The following is a 26,677-nucleotide window of genomic DNA, read 5'->3' on the forward strand; positions in this document are numbered from 1 at the left end:
ACTCTGCCAAATTTGGTTGAAATCCCAGGTTGACAGGGTATGACCTCCCCTTGTAAGATAGATTATTAAATATTAAAATAGTTAATTGTATCTCAATCATTACACCAACCACCAAATATTTAAGCGCTATTAAGTTACCGCTTGAAGCGCATCACAGAACGAAAAAGATAAGTGTGCGCGTTGAACACTCAGAAAACGATTAAAAAAAAAAATCCACGCCTCCGCAGCATCGCGTACCACCTCCGCCTCCGGTGCGTACAATGCTTAAAAAAAGAAACGCGGACCGCCGGTTGTAATGCCTTACCTTTTTACGATTCTGCGCGCAATATTTCCACCCTTCGATCGCCGTCGACCAGATGGATCCTCGGATCGTTGGATGCCGCGATCGGTCGACGAGTCGATACCGAGAAGGAACGCAGACGTCGGAGGATACTTAAAGTTCATTATTATTAATACTGTTGTTCTTATTATTACAACTTCTGGAACCCCCTTCCCCCCGGTCATCGCGTTTCCCACGCGCTCTCTCGATCGACCTATCTCGTTCTTTCTTCAACAGGCTCCCTCCGACGTTCCCGCCCCCCTCCCCCCGCCCCACCGTCGGCTAGCTCAGCCTATATAAACTGCCGGCATCTCGGAAGTCTCCTCATTCTATACGAGGCGTCAGTCTATGTATAAAGTCGGAAGAAGCAACGCGGAATCCACGTACGTACACGTATCGATCTGAACGGCGAAGGAGCACGCGTACGCTTGTTTGAATTCACCCGCTGAGCACACTGGGCGGTATCAGTAGCAGATCGCGAGTCCTCGAGTGAGGTCCATCCTTGCAGACCGCGTTTCGCAGTCGAGCCACCGCGCGGATCCATCCCGCCTCGAGACTCGTCGGAAAATACCTCTCCACTTATACACGATCCACGAGGATCGCATGACGAAAGTTAACGCGCACGCCATCGCGTTCACGCCGATTCGAAAATAAAAACGTCCGACGAGGAGAACGGAGGAGAAAGGAGAAACCGGAGGAGTCGAGGGAACTTTCGTGGAGAGAGTTGCTAGCCCTTAGATCGTTGTATCCAGCGGCGTATCCGGCCGGCAGTTTCGAACGATACCACCACGGCAAAAATGACTTTGCCGCTGTTTAAATTAATTGTGACGTTAGGAGCGGTTCTCAGCTTGGTCGAATTTTCCTCCAGCGCGGCGGTCAGATCGGAGGTAAGTGACGATAACGACAATTGTCGCTGTTTACCGTTGGGAAAAAGCTCGTTGATCCTCGATCGTTAGGGATCGATCGCGTATAACGGTAGCCGGGCAAGGGATCCTGAAGGCTGCTTCTTTCGCCGGTTCTCGCGTGCACGCGCGATCTCTTTTTGCCCTTTCGGTTTGCGCGAACCTTCTTACTGCACTCGAGGAAATTTCGCTGCTTCTTCCTCGAGTATTCTCAAATCGCGTGTACCGCCGATGCCTCCGTCGCCGTAATTTAAACCTCGTCAAGAAGGCAAAGAAATTAATTATACGGTCCCCGAGCGTTTCCACGGACCCGAATTGTTACGTGGTTTGTAATATATTTTTAATATCGGAGAGATCCTTCCATCGACTGTCCCGACCTTCCACCATCCATTACAACTGTATATCTTATTTTCGAACCGATGGGGCTCTCGGTGAAACTCAAGCAGCGTTTCCCTTGATTCCGAGAATCACGAGCAGAACTGGGCGAATTTTATCCGCGAACAATGCGAATGCAAATTTTAGATTTATTCCGTAAACTGCTTAGATTGAAATCTATCGACAGATTTATTAGACCAACGAATGTAAAATATTTATTATTCGCGAATGTACTCGCTCGATTCTGATCCCGAGTTTGCAATCTTTTTACTCTTATTTTGTAACAACTCGATACGAAATTGCGAAAAGTCGATATCAATTGACATTGGATTAGTAATCTTGTTCGATTAAAGTAATTGGGACGCAACCTGCGCAATAATACGAATCGCTAAAAAATTACGATTTTCGAATTCGATATCGTTGATTTAACGTGTAATAAAAGAGCCGAGGAACTTCTTCTCCGAACGATTTCAAAAAAACAATTCAAATATTAATTGTGAAATAGTATATTAAATTGACAAAATTGTTCGTGCGGCTTTCAATATGCGAATAGAAAAAGAGAAACTAATCAAGAGCCTTAGAGGTTTAATGGTCTCTTAGAAATCCTCCTAGAAGCTTTGCCCATCGAGAAAATTTTGCAGTGGGCAATATTTTTATTTCAAAGATAAAGACTTTCATAAATTTTTATATATTTTCGTCCGGTTGTTTCCTTTTTTAAAACTTCGTTTGAATATCAATTTGTAAAATTATGTCAGAATTGTAAAACAATCCCAATCTCCAAACTTTTTTCGTCGCGATATAAATATTAATTATCGAATGACCATGCGTTCTTAATATTTGAACTCGCGAATTTTTTTGCCAATAAATTATGGTCGAACGATAACATATCGAGTAGTCTTAAAGGAAAGCTTGCAAAGTGACTTCGACGTCGAGAAATTAAAGGTAAAATTGCGTTCGTGCTTACGGAATGAAATTCTACCTTCGACGACGTGATCGAAGCGTTATGCTATCTGCAATAGCTGTTATTTCGGTCGAAAATAGCACAAGATATGTAAAATCAAACACCTTGTGCGTATATTCTTGCAGGAGTTCGCGGAGCAAGTGCGACAGATCGTCCACGAGTCCGATCCCGACAGAGCTTACCCCGACGAAGCCTACCCCGACAGCTTGAGGATCCTAAGGGCGACCGAAAGCGGAAGCGACAAACCTAAACGGAACTGCTATGATTCACCATGCGGATGGAACGCGTACGATCGCATCACTCGTCGATCCAAAGTTTTCATGGCAAATACGTAAGAAACACTGCATATATCCACCGATAAAACTAATTCGAGCCTAACATCGTTCGACCTCCATGAAAAATATTTTCTATTATTTAATGCTTATTAATATTGCTGAAGTGATAAAAGAAAATCTATATTCTCCGTATTGAATGTGTGTGTCTTTTGTTCACGATTGGTTTGCTGTTTTTCACGTTTTTCTGTAGCTCGACGGGCACATGTTCATTTATTGCTATTAAACCACGTTTATTGATATCACTTTAACAAATATTTTGCTGGTTCGAGTACACGCGATCTAATTCTTCCAAAATTAAATTCTGGAAGCCTCGTCTACGTATTCGAAATCGAACTTCAAACTTCGAATTTTCAAATTCTTTATTTCCAGAGAAATAACCAAACAACTCTAACGTTATCGAGAAATATGTGATTCTTGTTCTATTTTAAAGAAATCGTTCAAAATTTCAAGGATATGTCATAATTATTAGTTACTGTGCATATATGGTAATCAATTATCTTCTATTGTCTCGCTGTTTCCTACACCATTCCGTTACGCGAACAGTGAATCAATTTCAAACGATCCACACGCTGAGAATCATTGAAAATTTTTAACTATAAAGATTGTAAATAATTACGAGCATACAATTCTTGTACTATTTATGCAAATATATATATAATCCTATATACAAATCAATAAACGACCTCGGTCGTTTAAGAAAAAACGGATTACTTGAAACTACGAGCCACGTATCTATAGTTTTGATATAAATGTGTGCATAATGATCATAATATATAGATATACATTCAATTAATAATCATTAATAAGACGTGCGTCAAGCAGATTCTTAAGAAAACATGCTGCGAATGTATCAAGAATATGCGTAAGCGATTGGTACCCAATGTCCATTATATATCATGAGTAAGCAAAGAAACATCGATAAAACCCGATCTTCATGAATCGACTGTGCTATACGCAATAACCCCGCAAAGTAAAGAGTAATAAACACTTTATCGTTTACCAACAAGTTCATAATGAATCATTAATCTCTTCGTTTCGTACTAAAGAAGCTACTGTTCAGACTGATTTTTGATCGTCCGTCCGTTTCCGATTTCTAAATACGATACTCAAAATATTCACGATTCATAGGAATATTTTTAAAAGGAAAAGCACTGTTTTAAAAACTTGTCTCATTCTACATTTTCCTATTAGTTATTTATATATATATATATACGTTGTAATCAAGAGTGAAAAAATGATTCTATTCGTTGGAAAAACATTTATTTTATTATTTGAAAAAATCAGAGTAAATGAATTCAAAACGATATGAGAAGCACGAGATATAAGTTCATAAAAGTATAGACTAAAATAGTAAAATAAAATCTACTGAATTGCTCGTCGGTTAAAGTGAAGAATATTTATGAAACTTATTTGGAAGAAAGTAAAGAAATCATGTAAATATTACTTCTATCGTTGTAAATATTTGTCTTATTGGTCGTCCGTTGTAAACACGAACTGACCTATAACAGCGCATTATTTTGCTTTTTTCTCTTTTATTATTGTGTATATTAGGACGGGAATATATAGACTCGCGTAATTTATTATATAAAGAATATTTAATACCTAAAATTTGTGGGTACCTACAAATCCCTGCTGACTAAAAAAAAGGGAATCGGCAGAAGGGGTTGCAATTCGTTTTGAGAGACCAAAAATTATGATTTGTTTACCTTACATAATAGAATTAGATAATTAGATTACAGAAATACCAATTTTAAGTGTCGGAATTAACTATATCAAAAGTTATAAGTATTTAAAAATAAGTACTATACACGTGTTATACAGGGTGTTCTACCCCTGGGAAAAATTTTAATGGGGGATTCTAGAGGCCAAAATAAGACGAAAATCAAGAATACCAATTTGTTGATGGAGGCTTCGTTAAAAAGTTATTAACGTTTAAAGTTCCGCCCGTACTGAATTTTTTTCTCAAAAATGCGCAGGATTTCGGGGGTATGTCTATTCACCAAAAATGATTGTAATTGACCCCCGCAACAGAAAATAATTTTTCCAGAACGATTTGAAATTTTTTAATTTAATTGTTAATAACTTTTTAACGAAGCCTCAAACAAAAAATTAATATTCTTGATTTTCGTCTTATTTTGGCTTCTGTAATCTCCCATTAAAATTTTTCTCAGAGGTGACCGAACACCCTGTATACGTAGCTTCTTTCAACGACACGAAACTTAGTTGGTAAAGAGGTTTGTGGCTTTTTCAGCAGACAGAGACATTATCGGTCATATTTAAAATTGTCTAAGTCACGAAACCGAAGAAATTAAGATTTTCATTTAGTATTACATCGAAGGATGAATTTTCAAAAATAAATACTAAAGCAAATTTTAAATGACGTAGTTTACAATTGTCCTAAAATCAAAGTTTTTGTCTCGCAGAGAATTTTATGGTTTCCACCTGGCGGTGAACGCGCGAAGCTTGACATTAAATCTGTATTATTCTAGCGACAGAACCGCCATCATAAAAACTCGCAAATTCGAAACTATTCAAATAATTAAATAAATTTCCGCGTATAAAACTGTATCGTTGATAAGAAAAAATAGGAGCTAGAATTTTTGATGCCACAAAACGAAGTCTAAACGCAACTTTATTTTCTCTTTTAGATGCAGATGCCCCGACGAAACCTACAGGTGCGTACACACTGGTGAGAACTTGTCGATGAGCGCGTATGTATATCATTGCCGTCAAAATACGACGGTGGATTTCGATGACGGTTTGGACTCTGCAGACTACGTAAATTAGAACGTGCGTCCGTTGTCATGGTGTCAACCACTACTTCACCGTGTCGAACGAACAGATTTCCACTTACCTCCTGGTCCCGGGAACGCCGACTATTCCTTCGTTATCGGCCAGTAATATTCTTCGTCCATTTCCTCTTCCAGTAATCTCCTTGTGCCATTGGTTCACGAGAAAGGATGGCCAATAATGACACGAACGTCTTGTGTTGACTCTCATGCACGTAAACACAACTTAGGATGAAAAACAGGACGGGTCACCAGTTTTATTTTCATCGCGTGCAAAGTTTTTCTGACGGTGAACTTCGAAGTTTCGCGGTCGACTAAACCTAACCCTGCGACGAAAGCGCCACGCGAAACTCGAATTGTACGCAGAGTCCCGATTCAAATCCGACTGTTCCCGACGACCAGAATTATATTAAGTTGAATAGTATATGCTCTAAATTTTTTGCTCATCGGCATTCGTTCGATTATATTTAAGAGTTTTCACCAAATTTTTAGTATTAGGACACGGATCGAATGAAAATCGAGAGATGTTCGAACAAAAGTTATCGGAACCCGAATCACGAGCGCGAGACTTTGAGACCCAAGTATTATGCCACACAACGATTGTTTTCAACAGAATTCGATACAGTAGCTTCTCTTTAATTACTCTTCATGATTCTCATACAGTTTTAGCAAGATTTTTTAATTCAAATTATTGATTTTTACCTTGATACTCAACTGTGTGTCTTCGAACAGCATCAATCTGAACAGGAACTGACGAACTAGACGAACAGGAAGTAACTGACCGGTTGATTATTAGGCGGGAATTCTGCGTTGCCATGGAAACGAAAGTATTACGCCATACAACAATTGTTTTCGATAAAATTTAATACAGTAGCTTGTTTTTAATTATTGTTCGTGATTTTTGTATAATTTTAGCAAGATGTTTTGATTAAAATTATTAATTTTTACCTTAATACTCAACCGTGTGTCTTCGAACAGCGTCACCTCGAGTAGACGAATAGGAACTGACCAGTTGGTTATTAGGCGGGAATTCTGTGTTGCCATGAAAACAAAAGTCTCGCGCTAAATTGAGATTGTTCAATTCGTGAAAAAAACCGTTGCGAATTTCTAACGTTGCTGAAATCGATATAAAAGTGAAAAATGAGATACAAACGAATCGCAGATTGATATACTATCGTTCGACATAAACTAGACGCACGGAAGCAAAACCGTAAATTAAAAATTTTCCATCAAACTATGCACAACGTAAAATTCGCCATAAAGCGATTAAGTAGCAACTCGTATTAATCCTTTACGAATGCATACAAGAATTTTGAATTTAGTCTGTTTAAATTTTAATCATCCCAGACTCAATTCGTGTTATTAAAAGCAATTTTCAATCTCGTTCAAGTTTCTATCAAATTGTTGATAAGAATATAAACATTCGTATTTGTAACTGTAATTCCTAAAATATATTACTTCGATAAATAAACAGGAAATCGCGTTTTAAATTCCTGACGGAAATATTGCACGGCCTATTAGGATGTAAAGTTATTTGCATATTGCGTCATTTCCGTTTATCATAAATTCAGCAGGAAAAATTTTAAAAGACATTAATCATTTTATCTACGTAAAACACATTGAACGTCTAATTCAATTTTCAGACACTTGTCGAAGATCAATTTCGACATCGAAACAAATTTGAATTTTAAAGCAATTGAAATAACGATCTTATTCATCGAAGTTCATTATTAAATGGAAATAATTACTTTAAGTTAACTCTTTGCGGACGTTGTCTGCATATACTGGGCAACATACTCTTACCATTGTACATCGAGAAATTCTTTAGAAACCTATTGCATAAATCAAAAAAATTGATTTCTTTAATATATACATATATATATTAAAATAATATGTATACATTGGATAAAGTAATTTTAACATACTAAAATGTCCGTCCGTGAGGGGTTAATCGCACCTTGTATGTATTCAAGGTGATGTAAACGTAGCAAAGTTAGTTACAGTATTTTAATAAGGCGCAATCCACTATTTTGTACTTAACGGGAGAAATTCTTTCGAATTTTTTGTGTATCATAATCAACTATTTATAACGACCTAAAAACAATAGTAATGTAACTAATATCATTCATTCAGTACGTAACATCATACTCGAATTTTTATTCAAAGATCAAAGAGGTCCCTACTCCAGCTAATGTTTATTCGTATCTTTTACGTTTCATAGATATACTACATCGTCTTGCAATTGCTTTTGAATAATATAAAAAAATACTTTATGATAAGACACGGAAGTAACAACACATTATCTCGTCTTCTTCAATTGCATTACATTTGATATACATGAAACGATAAAATAGAAAAGTAATTATATAGAAACGTTTTTCTACACGTTTGCAGTTTCTATTTACTATATTACCAAAATACACATATAGCTTATATTCTTAATTCTTGTTTGAAGTATAAATTATACTTAATTTTCTTTTCATATATTTTATTAATTTGATGGATTTTTACTTTTTTTCAAAATGTATACTACTATTAAGAAAAGATTCAACTAACAACTCGAATGTTGCACGATTAATTTGTGCGATACATCACTCAGAAAATTAATAAGATTCTAAATGTTATCAGCGTTTTAAGAAAGCATGTAGAAAATACTGTAGAAAATAGTTCAGGCAATGTATTCGTATGCAGTATTTCATTTAATATTTAATACACAGGAAGGGTAAATTATCTATAGTTGTACGATTATCGATGTTATCATTTTTAATAAAAATAAGTAATGTTGTAGGAAACATTGTTGTATTGCATAGCATCAGCCCTGATTCCACCAACCACCACTTACCTCAACCCATAATAATAGTTATATACTTTTCATCCACTTTCATACACACTGTTATAAGTTCAATCATTTTCTGTGACCTGAAAATGCAAAATCAATAAAATAGAACAACCGTAATATTAATGGTTTATTAATATTAATAATGATTTGTGCAAAATATATCAACATTAAATTATTATCTCGAGTAATAAAATTGCCTGTACATTCACTTTTGATACACGGACATACGCTTTTAAAATTAGCAATTTCTTGATAAAATACACTATCTAGTAAATATAGTCACAAGTAGTCGAGCATCGGAAGACCGCGTCTCTCCTTTCTTTCTTCACCTTTTGATAAGATACACAGGTTAATTGTACAATTACAGTATATTGCATAACTGAGCGGCACAGTGTACTTATGTGCGTGTGTGAATGTGTATATGTAACAACATATTTTTTTTTTAAATTATACGCAGAAACAGAGACGCTAAGACTTCAACGAAATCCGTATAATTAGGATAAGATGTATCCAACTGATTGATGCATATACTATTATCCGTCAATATATTTTATACCTTATTTTCCCCTGAATGTCTTGAATGTCGACAGAATTGATTTTGCAACGAAACTGATTCGTGTTTCCGGGTGTAATGACGACTACATGCAGTCTGAATATTACACGGGAATTGTTATTTTTTTTTTTATTACCACGCACGAACTTCTATTTAGTTACTATATTTCTTATGATAGTTTCACGAACAGAGAATTTAACATTGAAAATATCGACAATATAAAAAATCGTATTTTTGTCAGGTTTATAGGTATATGTATATATATATATATATATATTTAAATATACATGTAATATCACTATAAAAGATATAGGTATACTGTATATCTTTTACAGCAATATACAAATAAAAGTGAATCGGTAAAAAGTATATACTTAAGATAGTAAGAATAACATAAAATTACAACTCGAGCCATGTACCTCGTGCGTGGTGAATCAATACCTTTTCCAATTAACACCGCACTTTAATGCTGTCATCACCTTTGCACTGTACAGGAACACCATTATAATATTTAACATTTTACAAGTTTTTTTTTTTTTATCAAGTAGCCTAAAGATCAGGTAAAAAATAAGGCCTAATGTTTATTCCCGTTTCATGTGTATATACATACATATGCAATCAATTATCGTACATCCATACATACATACATATACATACGTACAAGCATGTATTTATACATACAGTCTATGTATAATTAGTTTTTAAGAAGAGAGAGGTTTCGAATCATAATTGTATCGTTCGTAAGAAAATAAGAGAAGTAAATTATTAAAAACTTTGAACAGAAATATTTTACATATATATACAAAGTATTTCGTATAATAGCTTTCAAAATTATTAGAAAAAACTGGAAAACCTGTAGTACCGATGCAACCCGAAAGAACTTCTTTTTTTTTTAAATCTCTCATCAGTTGAAGAAACTATACAGTTTTAGCCAATTTATTTTGATCCATTCTTACATTCTATTAAACGTTTAATATTTTACTGTCGCAGTTTATTATCAATAAAAAGACATACCTGCATAGTAGAACAATGCCTAAGTTTGAATATTTTTAATTGGTAACGGTATTTAATATTTCGATGATACTCATATAAGTCTATAAAAATACAATACTGAATGCAATAAAATTGGCTGAATCTGCAATGTACTTACAAACGACAGTTATATTAAGATAGAATATTTTTCCTAAATTGTTTAAGATTACATAAAGTATCAAAAGTTTTATTTTAACTTTACTCTCTTATGTAAAACCCTACTTGGAGAATCTCTATCTAATGTGATGGAAAAATAATAATCGCGGAAAAAAAACATTACGTTTAAATAATCTTATATTACCTGATCACAAGCTTATCTTCGATACGTTTGAAAATATCGCGTATTTCGATCATATTTCATTCTCGCTATTTAATTTAATTCATCAATTTAATATTTTACATTCAAAAAAATCGTAATCATTTTAGATAAATAACAGTTTAACGAAACAGCGATATTTCCGTTTGTACCATTATTAATCATACCTGTACAGTAAAAGAATCAAATTTTGTATAAGTCGAATGCAATGAGTGTAGTACACAACTATAGACGATTTGTTATATTCCTCGATACTCCTTTCTTAACGACCATTTCTTTGCCGTCTTCATTTACGATGAATTTCATTGGCAAAACAAGACGTTCTTTAGTAGTTCATGTATGAAACCTAGGTCAAGAATCAGTCTTAATTTTGCCCACGATAATAATAATCCTCCTTTAACTAATTATTAAAAGAAAGTATCCACGAATATGAGATTATCGAAACGAACTCTCAGTAATAATTATATATTCTCAAAGAATAGTAAAGAAATTATAAGAGATGTAAGATTATACACATGGTTCCGTTAAAAGGTCGCTTTGCAAGCGTTCTACACGATAACGATTGTATTGCCGGTAAGGTGATCTAGTTTGGTCATTATCTGTGATCACTCGTGTTTTATGAGGGATTAAGTTTTCGTAACGTCCCATTAACCAATCCTGGCACAACCGATGCTGAATGTCCGCCACATTTTTAGACGCCCAAGATGCAAGCCACTGATGGAACTTCGAGTTCAAATGTTTCGTCACAGCTGGATGACACTATTACAAAAAAAAAAATAATAATAGTATAAATATTTAATATTGCTCGAGACGAATAAAAAGTTACATTCGTAAAACACACCTCTCTGGCACGGCTGAATGAATTTTGTTTATAAAGGAATGCTTCCTTACTAGCAATATAAAGCATTTGGTAACTGTTAGGATTAAATCTGCATTGTGTCTCATCAGAATTGATGATGTCAGATGTATCTCCAGAGTCTGCTAATCTTAAACCAGAAGGCCGTTTTAAAAGTGCATCTACAGAATCCAATGCTTTATCTTTATCGGTTGATCTGGAAAGACACAAATAATTATTAATAAAACATATTAGCGAAACAAATGAGAAAATATTATCAATAAATAGTCGGATGATATAAACAAGTATAATAAAAAATATTTACTCTGTGCCTTTCTCAGGATGATTTGTATTAGGCATGGATGCTGACATCATTCTAGCAGCTCTCTTCCTCCATTGTCTAACATTACGATACAGAAATACGGGTTTACGGCCTGCCAAGATTCTGCCTAAAGAACTCCAACCATTTCCATCCATCTACAACAACCATTTTATGTTAATTTTTTTTTAAATGTAAACTTTAATGGTGTAGATATTCGTATCTAAATCTTAATAGCATTATTCATTTCACTACTGTATGTAATTAGTACTAACAATAACTTTAACATACTTAATGTAAAAATTCTCTTATTACAGCACAATTGTAAAATGATTTATTACAATATTGTGCACGTTGCTTTTTATGCTTTTAAGCATCATTTCATGCTTTTCTTGAAGTAATAACAATTAAATAAACTTTAAAACAGAAAGCAATAGAATTTAGAAAGGAATTACAAAAATAAATAGTAGAAAAAGTCATAACATAACAATTTTTGCTTTTCTACATAAACAACTAAACTTTTATAAAGTTATAATTTTAAAGCAAAAATCACTTTAAAAAGAAAAATTAATAGTTATTCCTTTTTGGTCCTATTATCTTCGTTTTTCTTTATTCATTGATGTTTTCTTTAACTTAATAAGTTACTTGCCATTATGTGATTGTCATTACACGCTGACACATACTTAATCACATACATATCAATGAAGTTGTATTCTATAAATAAAATTTACCAGTAATTAACTCGGAGAAATATGGATAGGTCAAAGGATATGTTTTAAAGATGAATGTAAAAATGTTAATATTTATGCAAGAAATGTTATGCACAAAAAGCAATAATCGGAAATAAATCATATTCAGCAAAATGTTTGCAACAAAACAGGTTGCATATTGTTTTATTATTTTTTTGATATATTATTGATACTATATGAGTAATTATTATTAAATAGTGAATCATATTCGATAACAAAATAATTTAAACGATTAGAAAATAAATAAAAGTTGAACATGTTAGAATTCATTATTAATTGTAAATTAAATATCATATAATCGTTTTTATTAATATATAATAAAAACTGTATTAACAAGTACCACTATATTTAGTTCCAGTACCAATAATATTTCGCAAATAATAAAACATTTTGTTCGTATCATGTTATACAAATGAAATTAATGCAAAAGCATAAGATGAAGTGGAAAGAAACGTGTTTAAAATAATATTTCCAGTTCAATTTACGATATATCTACATTCATAGACAATGAACGAACTTGTGGACCAAAAGCATAATAAAAGAGAAAAGTATTAACATAATTTTAATTAAACTATTCAATAATTTTAAGCTATGAGCTTTACTATTTTAAAATACAGATGTGTTAGAAAAGAGATATATTACTCTTAAGATTTATCACCGTTCAATATTTGGCATATGTGATATAATATTGAAATAATAAGCAAAACAAATCGAAGCTAAATAAGAAAATATCTAAAATAAAAATCAGATGAGGATAAACAAAAATTTAAACATCTGAATTAAATATTTATGATTATCATGTATTTAAATACAGTGTTAAAAATATTTCTTTTTTTTTTATAAACAATACAGGCAAAGAACTTCTTATAAAAAATGAATATCATTGGAGAATCAAAGTAATAAATTTAGTGGTACAAAATGATGTTAGACAATAATGTTTAAAAGCATTGTTCATGTATTTCAATATCTCTCTTCTATACAATATTATTGTTATCTATTATTATATGTATATTCGTTTCATATACAGATTACAGTTACAAAATATATATATATATGTCTTATATATATATAGAGTTTAAAATTCACTGCGTAAAGTGAAAACGGAGATATGAGCTTATAACAATCACATAAAATCTGTCAGCAGATACGACCTCATAGTCTCAATGAAACTATATTACAAATGTTACAGTAACGTTTAAATCAGATTATTTGTGGCAACAATTACATATATGTATATCGTTAAATTAATTAAATTTGTGCCACGTTGTCTAATAAAAACGTATTGAACTGTTAAACAAATGAAAAATATATAAATACACGTACGTAATACGTGTAAACTCTCTCTCTATATATAGCGCTTAAAATTCCGTGATGCAGAGCTTTGTCAGAAAATGCATGTTTACATTTTGTACAAAATACGTAGATATATTCAATGAGGAAACAACATTGCAAACACTGCATCTGAAAATCCACTCTCGTCACAAAAGTATGTATACTGTACAAAACACTATGGCAGAGAAAACTAACAGTACCTGTTGCCCATAAAACGTATAAAACGTATATCTCAACATCAAACAATAAAACTAGTATGGAATTACTAGCGTTTTGTTAAAAAAGAAATCCTAATGCGACTTTTAAACATAATAAAGTTAAAAGCACATTAACTATGAAATTGATAAGCTTGTTGAAACCTAGAAAAAACAAAGAAAGATCATTTCATAAAAATTACTCTTCAAATGTAAAACTGAGCTCAACACGAACAATGTTTTAATCCTTGAATGATAACAATTCTTATTACTGCACTGTGAAATTATCAATACCTCCAACAGAACTGTACTATCTCCAAGGAAAGAATATAATTACACAAATGAAAATTCATTAGAGTACCGAAAGGACCTTCTTGTGCAAAAGCAATAGCAGCAACATAGAGAGCTAAACCTGTGAAACCTTTGGCAAATATTTGATCAGGGGATATCAACGCTTCATACTGTTACGTTCTTTGATCAAAGCTGCGTATTAATTAAAAGATACAAGTGACTTTCTATTTACATACTACACCATATAATCTTTGCTTCACTACTTATATATTAATATATACACAGCAAAGAATTATCATACACACGTATTTCACAATGGCGCAACAGTTAAGCCAGGAACACACTTGGTCCACGCCATGATACGCTATTTCCAGTTTAAATTTAAGCTAGAACCAATGTATACTGTATTTTATTGCATACAACAGCATGGCATACCATACTACATTCTTCAAACCAATGAATTTGATCCTAAGAATGTAATATAACATGTTGCATTGATAGCTAGTTTTATAGATCAAAGTGCTCTAAACAGGCTTCAGTCCTACTATTAAAATTCATCGTTGACCTTTTATGGAATAATCTCTAATGCCTAAAAAATACACAATTTCAATGTTTCGTTAACGTACCCTAATTTAAAGATAGGGACGAGAAATTTTCCATGCTTCTTTCATTAATTTCCACGCAGGACCTTAACGTTATATGTCGTATTCTGCGTCTTCTCTTCGCATTCGTTTTTTTAACAGTAACTCCGGCATATTAGGGGTATTGCAGTAACAAATTTTTTAGTTGGAGTAAGACGAATGACAGAATATGCCACGATACTGCACGACGTGAAGTGGCGTGGAAGTAATGTGTTCACGAGTCAATATCCATATTTCCTTTCCAAAGGCTTCACTAATCTTTGAATATGATAGCGAATGGTGGAATTTTATAAGTTAGTGATGCACACTACCAGTCGACCTAAGTTGCGTATCAAAACATATGTACAAATTTATATCAAATATTTACATTCTTTAAGTTCTATTTCATTTATAAATTCTAGGAATTACGATCTTATCTAGTATAATAATAGATGAAAATGAAATAAAGAGTAAGAATTGACCAATATCAAATGTTATGTTTTAAGCTAACATTTTACATTCGTTATGGCACTACTCGGATGACTTCATTTGTGTATGCCGTGTCCCCTTCCTGTTTTGTACATATGCAAATGTGTTACACATTTGCCACTATTTTTCATCCCACAACTACACCTTTCTTCAATTATTTAGCTTTCTGTTTTTAAAGAAACGTAAAGTGGACAATTACGAAAACAGTACGATAATAGACAATACACATCAATGTATACATTAAATTTTCCTTGTTCATTTCGTTGACCCGATTATTTTTACGTACGATAGCACGTTTACAGAAAAATCATGTTTTCAACATGAAACTAGATAAATCATTTTTAATGAAGTAAAAAGATTCCAAATTTTACAAGCTTTCACAAAGCTTGTATACTCTTATACAGTCATTTACAAAACTCACATGAAACAAAAACAACGAACAAAAACGTTATTAGATAACCATGAGACGAATAAATATAAAATTTAAATAAAATTACGAAAACAAAATATAAAATTTGTTATATGTGAATTTACATATCGTGCATTTTCCTTCATATTATGAAAAATATTAAATACCTTTCAATCCTAAACCCATAAAAAAGATTTCAATTAAAAATATCACATTAAAAAAAAACCCTGATGAATAATTACGTGGACAAGTACGTCAACCTAGAAGTTGTTCGCATCGTAAAAAAACGAGGAAGCAAAGCAATTACGAAGAACGGATGAAATAGTACTAATAATAGTAGCATGTTTATGAATGTTGTTGGCGATCTTCTGCATTTGAAATTTGAAAAAATTGCTCTTCAAGTGTCGTTGTCCTATTTTAAATTCATAGAATGTAGAAATATAATTTATAAGGTATCGTATAACGTTTAACGGTGTTGTTGCAACACACCAAAAGTACGAGCGAATATATACAGAATGAAGAACGGGGATTTGTTTTGTAGTCCACTATGCAAAATTTTACTTAATTTACAGCACCACGTTGGACGCACTGAGATGGAAATCATGTCTCTCTTATCTCTTTAAATATTATGAAAATAAATATATGACCTTCCGTTATCTTTTTTTTTTGCGTTTAAAAGAATATTAGTTCGTTCTACTTATGTATACAAAGATCTGTGACTTCTATGCAACGACAAGTATGAATCAGTGCTTTGACCCCATTCGCATAATAAAGCGTCGATGATAGCAGATCTTGTATGACCATGTAGCTTCCTCGTATTAGCAAACAACCGATATATATATATATATATGTATATATATCCATAAATACATATACATATATATAAACGTATACATATACACATATATAAAAACATATATGTACATCTATATAAAACATATACATGTACACATACATTTATATACGTGTACATATACACACATACATGCTGCAACGTTTGATCCTAAAATATTTTCTACTTTTAAGGAAGTCAACAAAGATTCTCTTGAAGACTGATTTCTGGAAAAGTGCCTGACTGCGATTAAAACGTTTTACGCATGAATACCTCAGCATTAATATAATCACACGAAGTAATAGAAGAAAGTTTTGTATAACTTCCATTCTTTGGGACACTAGTTGTACACTAAATGGCAACAGTACAACTCCAATCACAGACATCAAATACGAATGAACGTAAACTGCAACGGTGGCAATGATTATGAAAAGGGATGTGGATCCTATACCTTCTTGCTAATGTCAGTGTTCTTGCGCTTTCTGCCCCTCCCCCCCCTTGCTGCCTGGTCGTTACTCACAGGATGATTGGTTGTTGGCTCATTGTCTGTTAAGGTAGGGGTGTCTTTCGGGCTAGTCTGTCCAGCTGGAGCAGAATACCTCTCAACATACGTAGACCATTTTTCAGACACTGTAACTCCTTCCCTTTCCCTTTCCCTACAACTGTTGTCCATTGCCTCATCACCCTCTGTATCCAATAATTCCATTGTCATTTTGCAGTCCTTTTTATACTGTAACAAAGAAAAATTACGAATTCATAATTACCTTCGTGCAATCCGTTAAATATAACATTTTCTATTTTAAATTTTATCACATCAATAATATATTACGAATATAACGTAAAACCAAGGTAGAAATAATATTAAGACAAAAAATTTTGTAACATATTAAGTTCGAGATATCTCTTAAACCAGGTTAAATCAACATTTTTATTTATAGAGTAAATTCATTTTAAAAGAGAAGATTAATATTGAATACTTACTATGTATATTTTAAAACAGTTTTCGTCTGCCATGGCTTTCTCAGCTTTACGTTGATACGCCATTTCTGCACCAAGTCTCATATATGCAGTAGCACACAAACCACCGGCACCACTACTTTCTTTTGGTTGACGCTGCTCTCGTTGAAATAGTTCCATGCATTGTTGGCATATGGGATCCGAAACCAAATGCTGCAACTGAACGTATCATATTTTTGTTTATGAATTAGTTACCGTTGTAAAGACGCATTAACTGGCATTCCTAGATAAATTTTGAAATGTTAAAACACGTGTACTTACTTGTCTCACAGCATACGTTACAACCTTATCCAACGTGAAGGCAATATATGCATGAATACCGAACATTTCTCGTAACGTATCTTCATACGCGGTGCTCTCCATGTTACCGTCCAGGACATTTTTAACCATATCCAAAAATGCAGGATAATAGTCCTCAATTTCAATTTCATCTACATCAAATACACGACCGTGTTAAATTTTAATGATATTCATTTGCAATTGTTAGTTATGTACATAAAACAATAGTTTATTTACTTACTTTTGGGTTTTAATCTTAATGCGACGGCTGTACTTTCTTTGCGCTGCTGCTTGTACCGCGATTCCTCTTCCGCAAGGGCGACTGCTCTTTCATACATTTTTGTCAACCTTTCGCACAGGATGTGATGTAACCTCAAAAAGAGGTACCAATTGTTACTCCCCATGAAAAGCGTGTACGCTTCTTCGGGGTCGTTCGACAGGGCATGAATGGGTAGCTTTACATCGGGTTCGGTTTTAATCGACGTGGAAGACGGAATCGGAGATACCGGCGCTTTGTTCCTATTCGCTTGAAGACCACCACCCAACGGAGAAGCATTCATCGTTATTGATTGAGAATTGCTACACGCTGCTACATTCATATCTTCTTTTTCATCTGTTACGATAACGCGAATTAAATAAATTCAGTTTTTTTATAAACCATAGAAATTTCGTTCAATTGTTATGTTTTACTTACCATCTTCGTCCCTTTCGTCGTCGCTAAGCTCCTGGCGTGGATGAAAGAAAAGATCAGGTATAAAATGCTTCAATAAAAGCTTTATTCGTTGTTTATCTTCTTTGTGGATAGCTGTTTGACGTTTTACGTGATGAATAAGAAGATTAGCTGCATCGTCTAGAACAGATTTATCTTTATAGGGTAATACAAGGTGCGGGCCGCTATTGTTTTGGCCGTCTCCGTTGCCATCGTCCACTTGTTCGTGTCTCTGCAAGATGAACAGATATTTAATAACGAGAAAATAAAATGTACATGCGTAAAAGAAACGTTACAAACCTCATCATATAACGTTTCAATCTCATTAAATAAGCTTTTAGATCTTAGTGCTTTCACGTCATTTTGCTTAAAATTGATACCCTGATGATCTAGGGACTTTAAGTAGTATTTCTCGTTTTGTTCTCTCCAAATTTTATTAAAACCTTTCTGCGCCTCCCGCCACTCCTCCTCTTTACTTTTTAATCGTCGGAGAACCACTGGTACCGCTACTATAGGATTTTTCTTAAGACCGTCTATAATATCAGCAGCTTTATCGCCGTATATCCTCTTCAAAGCCCTCTGATGAATCGTAGGAGAACAACCACCAAGACAATCATCGAGCTTGAATTTCTGAAGTTCCTCTTGACTCATTCTACTCATTTTCTTGTGAACACCTTCGAGAACTCTAATCGTTGACGCATTTGTTTCTATCACACCGTCCAATTCGAATCGTTCATCCTCGCAGCGATAAATCGATTCTTCGTATTGAGTTTTTCTAAATATTACATTGAACAATAAAATGTCCCGCGTCGATTGATCACAAGTACAATGTAAAAAATAATTAGGAAAATAAATACAAACCTCGATGTTACGAATGTACTGTCCTCTGACCAAGTTGGAAACGAAACCCATGTATCATTAAGAACTTCTTTACACAACTGCGTTCTCCCTGTACACTTTGGTTGAACGTATGACTTTGGTAACGCGCAATACGACGCTCCTAGACGTTTACATGCTGTATAATCGATTTCCATCGCCAAATCGCCTTGAGGTCGTTCTTGATGACTTCGTACAACATTATTTGGTAGCGCTTCGACGTTTAAATTGCTCCCTGTGTTTGTTGTGGCGGTGGTAGAGGAGTCAGGTAAATGACCAAGAAAATCCTTAAACCAGCGTAAAAGCTCCGGAAAGCGACCGAGAAATGGCGTTATCAACTGCACCAACTCAGATTTGGACACTATCTCTTGATTAAAAAGGACCAAGCATCGTAGAAAATTTTCATATACTTCCTGAGACCTCAGAGCTTTACGAACCTAAGCAAGTATATTTTCAAATTCAACATTTTCTGATTTCTTTTATAGTTAAAACTTTTTAAAATTTAATACTACAATAATTCTGAATTCCAAGTGCTGACCTTGTCAAAGAACGCATAGTCGTTCAAACTGCCGTATTTCCCAGCTTCAGCTATAGTAACGCATTCGCGTATAGAGGACACCTTATGTTTCTTCAAGGGGGGTGGACCGTGTTGTATATGATGAGAATTTCCGGCTGTTACCGAAGGCGTGAACGATGGACTTCTTTTTAATTGTCCTGTACTGTGGCCAAATTTCTGAACACTATTAATATCTCGTACGCCAGATCTGTCACGTTCTCGTTCACGATCCCTGTGATCGCGACTTTCACGTTCTATTGTACCAGTGCCGCTCGACTCTCGCAATTCTCTCGAAATATTTCCCGAATTGTTGTATGGTGCCTTAGGTCCCAATGGTTTCTTAACGATTGTTGTATGATCGTTAACGGTAGCAGTCTTGTTAGTCTGAAACATAACAGACTAATACCAATCAGAAAACGCTGTTACAACTCTATATTTGAAGGAACATTAATAATCGAATATTTTATTTCTTTCTATAGTTAACATTCGATATATGTGACTCACCAGTGAGCTCTGTTGATTAGTGGCGTCTGGTAAAAATTGCCCAAATTCGGCAAGCAAATCTTCTTGATTTTCAAACAACTTTGCAACTTGACTGTAAACTTCTGCTTCTGTTAAGTGCTTTGCACCTCCAGTTGCACCGGACCCACTCGTACCACCCATATGCCCAGACTCTTTCAAATTCCTTTGTTCTTTCTGATACGTATGCAAAATTTCTAAAAATCTTTTATACTTGTCTGGTTGACCTTGGAATCGGTTCTAAAATTCAAAACAATTGAGATAGTAACACGACTTATCTTATATCTTGTTGCTATAACTTTTTCAATCAGATGCAAACCTTGATTTTATTAACATAATTAATTGCATGGTTAAATTCAACCGGTTGACTCTGTTGAGTTTGTCCACTGGTTGGTATTCCATCTTGTGCTTGGCTTAACGCTTGACTCACAGCCTGAGCTTGAGCTGCACTAACGTGCGAATTATTGTATGTCTGTACCGGTGGTGGTGATGGTGCATGTACTGTTAAACTATTGTTGGAAATATTGTTTGCCAAAGAATGATGTATATTTCCAGATCTGATTTTAAATAAAACGACCAATCGATTACTAACACGTTCGGTAAAAGAACTAAAAAGTCGAATGATAACCGCCGATATCTTACCCTTGCATTATTTGCAAAACTGGGGGTGCTTTTGCTGGTTGTGTTGGTGGACTCGCAACAGGGGGCGAACCAACGTTTACTGTACAATGATGCTGCGATAAAGTAGCAGTATGCGTTGCCGTTGGACTCGGCATACTGACTGATACTTGAAACGCGTATCCTTGCTCGTTTGCCTGTACTTCTATTTTATATCCCGGTGGAAGAAATGTGTTGAAACCAACAATAAGTTCAGGATGCCCTTTGAATAAATGACTCACTCGTGTTATGACTCCTGGAGTATCTATGCTTTGTGACTTGAATTCTTTCATAATATCTAAGAAGTCATTATACACCTACAAATAAGCATGTAATATAATTACTTGTATCAACAATACTATTTAATGAAACAGACATGGAATATCATGCTACATAAATTATCTTCAATATACCTGCGGCTGATCACTAAATTTGTACTTGACTTTATCTAAGTAGGACAATGCATCTTCTACTTTTAATCTCTGAAATTGTTGGGATCCACTACCACCACCTAGGCTGGTGCCTGGTGGGGTTGAAGCTAATGGTGTTACATTACTAGAATGAACCTATGAAAGGAACAAGAAAATTTTTATGCAACATTTATTTAGTCGAAACACACAAAATCTTTTCAATTTTGTATAGATACGTTTACATAAAATTATTGCTCATAAATGTTTAATATGAAGTTTAAAATGTTCTAATATTTATGTAATATGAACCTTATGCCTTATTGTTGGTTGTTGCTGGCTATGAACTTGACTTTGTGTTCCTGATGTAGGTTGTTGAGAACCCATACTATGGTTATTCCCACCACCTATCCCACTATGCAATCCTCCACCAGTATTTACACTGCTACTGCTACATGTAGAAGTAAGTCCTGCAGATCCACTTCCCTAAAAAAAAAATATGCAGCGATTGCAAAATATCCTAACGCAATTACTACGGAACATTCGATCGCGTTTCTGTATTTGTAAACTTGTAGCACGGTACAAAAAAATTAATACATCTTGAACATAAAGATACTTTAAACAAAATTTTATTTATCTTTTTGCTTCTCGCTAAGCAGGCCAATAAATCGTACAAATCACATCATAGGGAAAGAAATTTATTAACGTAGCAATTACAAAAGCGTAACGCGCGGACGTTTAATTCGATAGATCGGTTTTAAGCGGATTAATTTCATTCGCTCTCGTATCGGTTGCACCGTATATTTTGTACTTCGTAAAATGCAATTATGAGCAATAATTCCAAAGAGAAAAAGAAAATTCAAATATATCGTTATATTTAAATAAATATTTTAAAAATAGCAAATATTCAAGAACGTAAAAAACGATGGTTTCGATTGTTTTTCTGTTGGTCGCTATTGTTATTATAACGTAGATAACGCACCTTAATGGGGGACGGAGCCGCGGTCGGCACAACAATTGCTCCAGTGTATTGCTGTTGAGCTTGGGCAGTTCCAAATTGTATGCTTCCCGGCATTTCTTTCGAAGTAACTGATCGAACTGCTTGGCCAGGTACAACAACGCCTATTCCACTGCTTGAATGGTACTCTAAACCACCTCCTCCGCCACCTAAGCCACTTCCTGCACTCACTGACGAGTGCTTTAATGTTGCTGCTGCTGGTGATGCTACCTCGTCCAGCCCGCGAACGCGTTTCATCGCAGATCACATTGGAAATGCTACGAATCGAGAGACGGTATCGCTCAAACACTTATTCCACGTGATAGTATTATATTGTTCAACCCTTTGGTTGCCGTGGTTGTTTACAAGTGCTCGATCGGTGCAGTGCGTGCAGCGAACGCCTATAGGCGTTCAACAAATATGATTAAGAAATACGACTACGGGACTCCTACACACTACACACGTAACGTTTAGCGTTCGAGCTCAGCATCAAAAGGGTTTATGTATTAAAAAATGACCATCGTCTGCTATGCACTCAAACAATAAGGTTTGCAGTATCGTTCTCGGCATATTTGGCGCGCCACGGAATAGACGGAAGAGCACCGTGCAGCTTCGAAAGCGTTCAGTATTGTTTCGTTTACGGTGATAAAATGACGCGATCGCTAATGCATCCACAGTACGCGAGCCAACGCGCACATAAATACGTTCGTATGCGAGCTGAAATGCAATCTTAAACTATATTCTATGCACTCGAAACGAATTGATTTTAATTTACACGGCTGTCCCGGAATTTTGAAAGCACCGCGCGCCGAGAGCTACGTGTGACAGCACCACGCAACGGAACCGAAGCAGTGAGAGCACTTTCCCGTAACTTCATACGTAGAAGAAACTTTCTGTCTAAAAAGATGCGACGGAGATCGTGAAAATCGACGAAAAGGTAAAAACCTCATCATTGTTTCCACGAAAGAAAATCACCAAGTTACGAATCCTAAACGTTTCCCTCGCATTTTCACGGATTCGAACGCGTCACAATGCGACTCTGAAATTAATTCCGAACATCCGTATGCGATATCTTGTTAAAAATATATTATACGATATAGCAATTTATTATCGATCGATTTAAAGTAATTCAGAATGAGATTTTTCGTTCGATTTTAAAGTTAAAAATAGCCGAATTACTCATACCTACGACTACTATATACATTGCATAATATTAAACACCTAAAATGCACGTGGTTATGTTTTTTTAATTCATATGGATATGAAAGGTTATTGTAAAGAATAAACAATAAGCTTAATACTAGAAATTTGTTGAGAAAATGGACTTTTTATAGTGTTTCAGATAATATAACCTCACATAAATGATGCTGTGTATTATATATGTATAATTATATGTACGTATACGTTCTGTAAAAATAAAAATTTCTTTCAAGAAACATTAATGATCATTAATATTGATGAATGCACACTGAAATGCGTGATACATTTTTAATCGTATAATTACCAATTGCTCTTGCATATCTCCAATTTGTACACTGTCATATGTACATTTTTATGTTGTGCTTTTTAATGACTTTCGGATCAAATAAGCAAAACCATAATGTAGAAAAATATATGCTATAAAAAGTATGACATATACATAAATTAAGTCTTTTAAAACCTAGTTCTTAACCGTTGCTCATATTATTTCTTCGATGTTTGACTTTGTTTAGATGTACGATATAGAAATTTTCTCCTAAGATTATTGATGTTTACACAGGAATAAATCCTACTGTTGTTACTTATTAATTGAATCTATGAATATGTTAATTAACATTATCTAAGTGAATAGATAAGATTTTCAAGGAAATATGTTCTACTTATGTTTGTTCCTATACTTGTACTTATGAAAATATATGCCTAAATACTTTATTCGTTACTTCTTTTTAACCAGCAATGTTACAAAGATTCATAGCACTTTTTGAATCTTTTTCTAACAATGTTTACTTTGTTCCCATGAATATGAGATACAAAATATAGCGACAAACAACATGCAAAAAAGGTTCTGATACTATAGAGAAACTACTTGTGTATGCTTGTAAACACTGGTAAGGTATCTGTATGATTTAGAATAATACAAAGTTAAAGAGGATAAAAATCATATTATCAAATGAAAGTTATACTGTATTCCAAAAGTTTGTTATAAAAATAATTGCACCTTAATGCTTCTACGTCTGCATAGTAGATATACATCTATATAATAGTTTATAATGATGTTTCATGTATATAGGAACATTGTTAATATAGACAAAAGAAGAAAATGTTCAGATATTAGGTTGATGCGTACAAAATGTTTCTTTAATTTTGGGTTATACGGTATTCAATCGTTAATTGTTATATATGATTTTAAAGACGAAGGATTTTCTTCTAAAAGAGGTTCCTAGTTTGGTACTTCGTGTTTCTTGTTTTACAATATAAAGAATCAGTCTAATGACTGATGTTAATGCTGTATAAAAGGAAGGTGTAACTTTAATATTTGAAGACGAATTCAACGTTAGTTCTGAAAATTGATAAATAATGATGCTCGAATGGTATTTAGCTTAGAGAATTCCTGACATTCGTAGAAACAAAACAATGCAACCGATGCATAGTCTAAAGATGTGCAGGAAATCATACGAATAGTGTAGACGAAATACATTCAGTTCTGAACGAGGCTAGGTGACTGATGTGTATTCGAAGAAACAAAATTTCATATGCAGCAACCTAATGTAAAAGGTGTACATACCAATGTCCATCTGAAAAGAAGTTGAACGTCCTTGCACCACTGAATTTCGAGGGAAGTTGTCCAGGAGCAAGTGGTCGAGGTGAAATGGTTGATCGCGACGAAAGTTGTACTCTTCCACGAGGAGATACGGCCGTCGGTGGAATTTCTTTCTTCGGAAAATTTCGATCGCGGTATCGGCCTCGCGAGGGGAATTTCGCTGGGACAGAGAGACGAAATAGAGCCGGTAAAGCCAGCTGCACGGACGCGCACAGGCCGTCTCGTGAAGTCGTCGAAGCGAGGTTTGTCAGTGTTGCACGTTTCCAAACACTTCCCGGCCCTCGACGTTACGCAATATTCCACGTAAATACATAACACATTTTCCCGAGAGCTCCAGTGAAAATATTCGTCCTGTGGTGCTCCTTCTACAAAGGAGCCACCTCGAGTACCCGAAGCACTTGTACCACCTCTTCCCGTCGTAATCGGTCTTTTCCAGTCGTATAACTGACTTTCCGCACAAAAGCTTCGGCTCCGTTGTTTTTTCACGACCAAAAAATCGACGAAGCCTTAACGGGCCGGTCGGTCTGGTCGCGACAGGAATTTACTATGCTCTCTCGGATCTCCCTCTCAGAACCATCGAAATCTCGTCGTGTGAGTAAACAAACTTAGTAAAATGCACATTTTCGCGAGTACTTCAATGGATTACCGCACTTTTTTAAAGAAAAAAAGGCAAATGCGAAAGGCATACTCGCACTCTCGAGGTACAAGGCAAACTATTGGATTTTGTATGGCAAACAAGGAACTGACTGGTCGTATAGCGGGATGAGGAAGGTGGAGGGGATCGCGCAGGACCGTATTCATCCGCTAAGCGTCTCTGTTACCAACCACTCGGGTACCTCCTGCAAAGCGTACGTGCCACACATAGGTCTTACGAGACTTCTCTTCGAACTTTCATTAATTGTGCATCGATTATTCGTCGGTATTTTTTCCACGTTTTCTTGGATAAAGGCACTCCACACACTTTTAAATAACTTAAAACATCCGGAATCACTCGGAATGTAATCGCTGCGACAAAATCGTCTTAGAACGCATTAACATGACAATTACGCACGCGTGTATTTGTTAGCATCGTATTTTTCTACGGCTATCGCTTGACCACGCTTTCCAGTCGATCAGTGACAGTTTAAGTTTCATAGAGCAAATAGAGTATTTCGATCGATAGAAATTCAAGTATTTTTTTTATTATTTTACCGAAATTTTTTTGTAAGCAAACATTGTCGTAATAATTCGTGTTCGTTACGTCGAATCGAATTAATATATAAGATAAAGAATGTTCATTACCAAAAAAAAAAACAGCTAATATCTATAGATATAAATACTGTGGAGAAAAAAAGCAGATGAATAGTCTCGAATAACGTACCGCCAAACT

General features: G+C 34.6%; 2 protein-coding genes across 3 annotated transcripts; one reads left to right on the top strand and one right to left on the bottom strand.

The window, feature by feature from the left end:
* The first annotated feature begins 658 nt into the window (after positions 1-658).
* On the top strand, positions 659-8,473 carry LOC122401061. Its single transcript, XM_043402980.1, has 3 exons — positions 659-1,206; positions 2,683-2,888; positions 5,541-8,473. The coding sequence occupies exons 1-3, from the start codon at positions 1,117-1,119 to the stop codon at positions 5,677-5,679; spliced, it is 435 nt and encodes a 144-aa protein (XP_043258915.1). The 5' UTR covers positions 659-1,116; the 3' UTR covers positions 5,680-8,473.
* Positions 6,340-26,626, bottom strand: LOC122401059 (paired amphipathic helix protein Sin3a). 2 transcript variants are annotated; one of them, XM_043402974.1, is made up of 18 exons: positions 25,273-26,626; positions 22,494-22,786; positions 21,824-21,997; positions 21,518-21,670; positions 21,090-21,421; positions 20,767-21,004; positions 20,433-20,687; positions 19,911-20,327; positions 19,358-19,809; positions 18,797-19,271; positions 18,482-18,728; positions 18,029-18,400; positions 17,770-17,939; positions 17,473-17,667; positions 16,943-17,221; positions 11,582-11,733; positions 11,263-11,473; positions 6,340-11,180 (listed from the first exon to the last, which is right to left on the bottom strand). In XM_043402974.1, exons 2-18 carry the CDS (start codon positions 22,764-22,766, stop codon positions 10,929-10,931), a joined length of 4,647 nt encoding a protein of 1,548 aa, XP_043258909.1. In that variant the 5' UTR covers positions 22,767-22,786; positions 25,273-26,626; the 3' UTR covers positions 6,340-10,928. The 2 variants fall into 2 exon arrangements, with proteins under 2 accessions (XP_043258909.1, XP_043258910.1); XM_043402975.1 differs by having other exon boundaries at positions 19,911-20,312; positions 25,273-26,563.
* Positions 26,627-26,677: the final 51 nt, after the last annotated feature.

Source organism: Colletes gigas, unplaced genomic scaffold (assembly GCF_013123115.1).
Source record: "Colletes gigas isolate AHSC1104 unplaced genomic scaffold, ASM1312311v1 Colletes_gigas_Sc00021, whole genome shotgun sequence".
Lineage (NCBI taxonomy): Eukaryota > Metazoa > Arthropoda > Insecta > Hymenoptera > Colletidae > Colletes > Colletes gigas.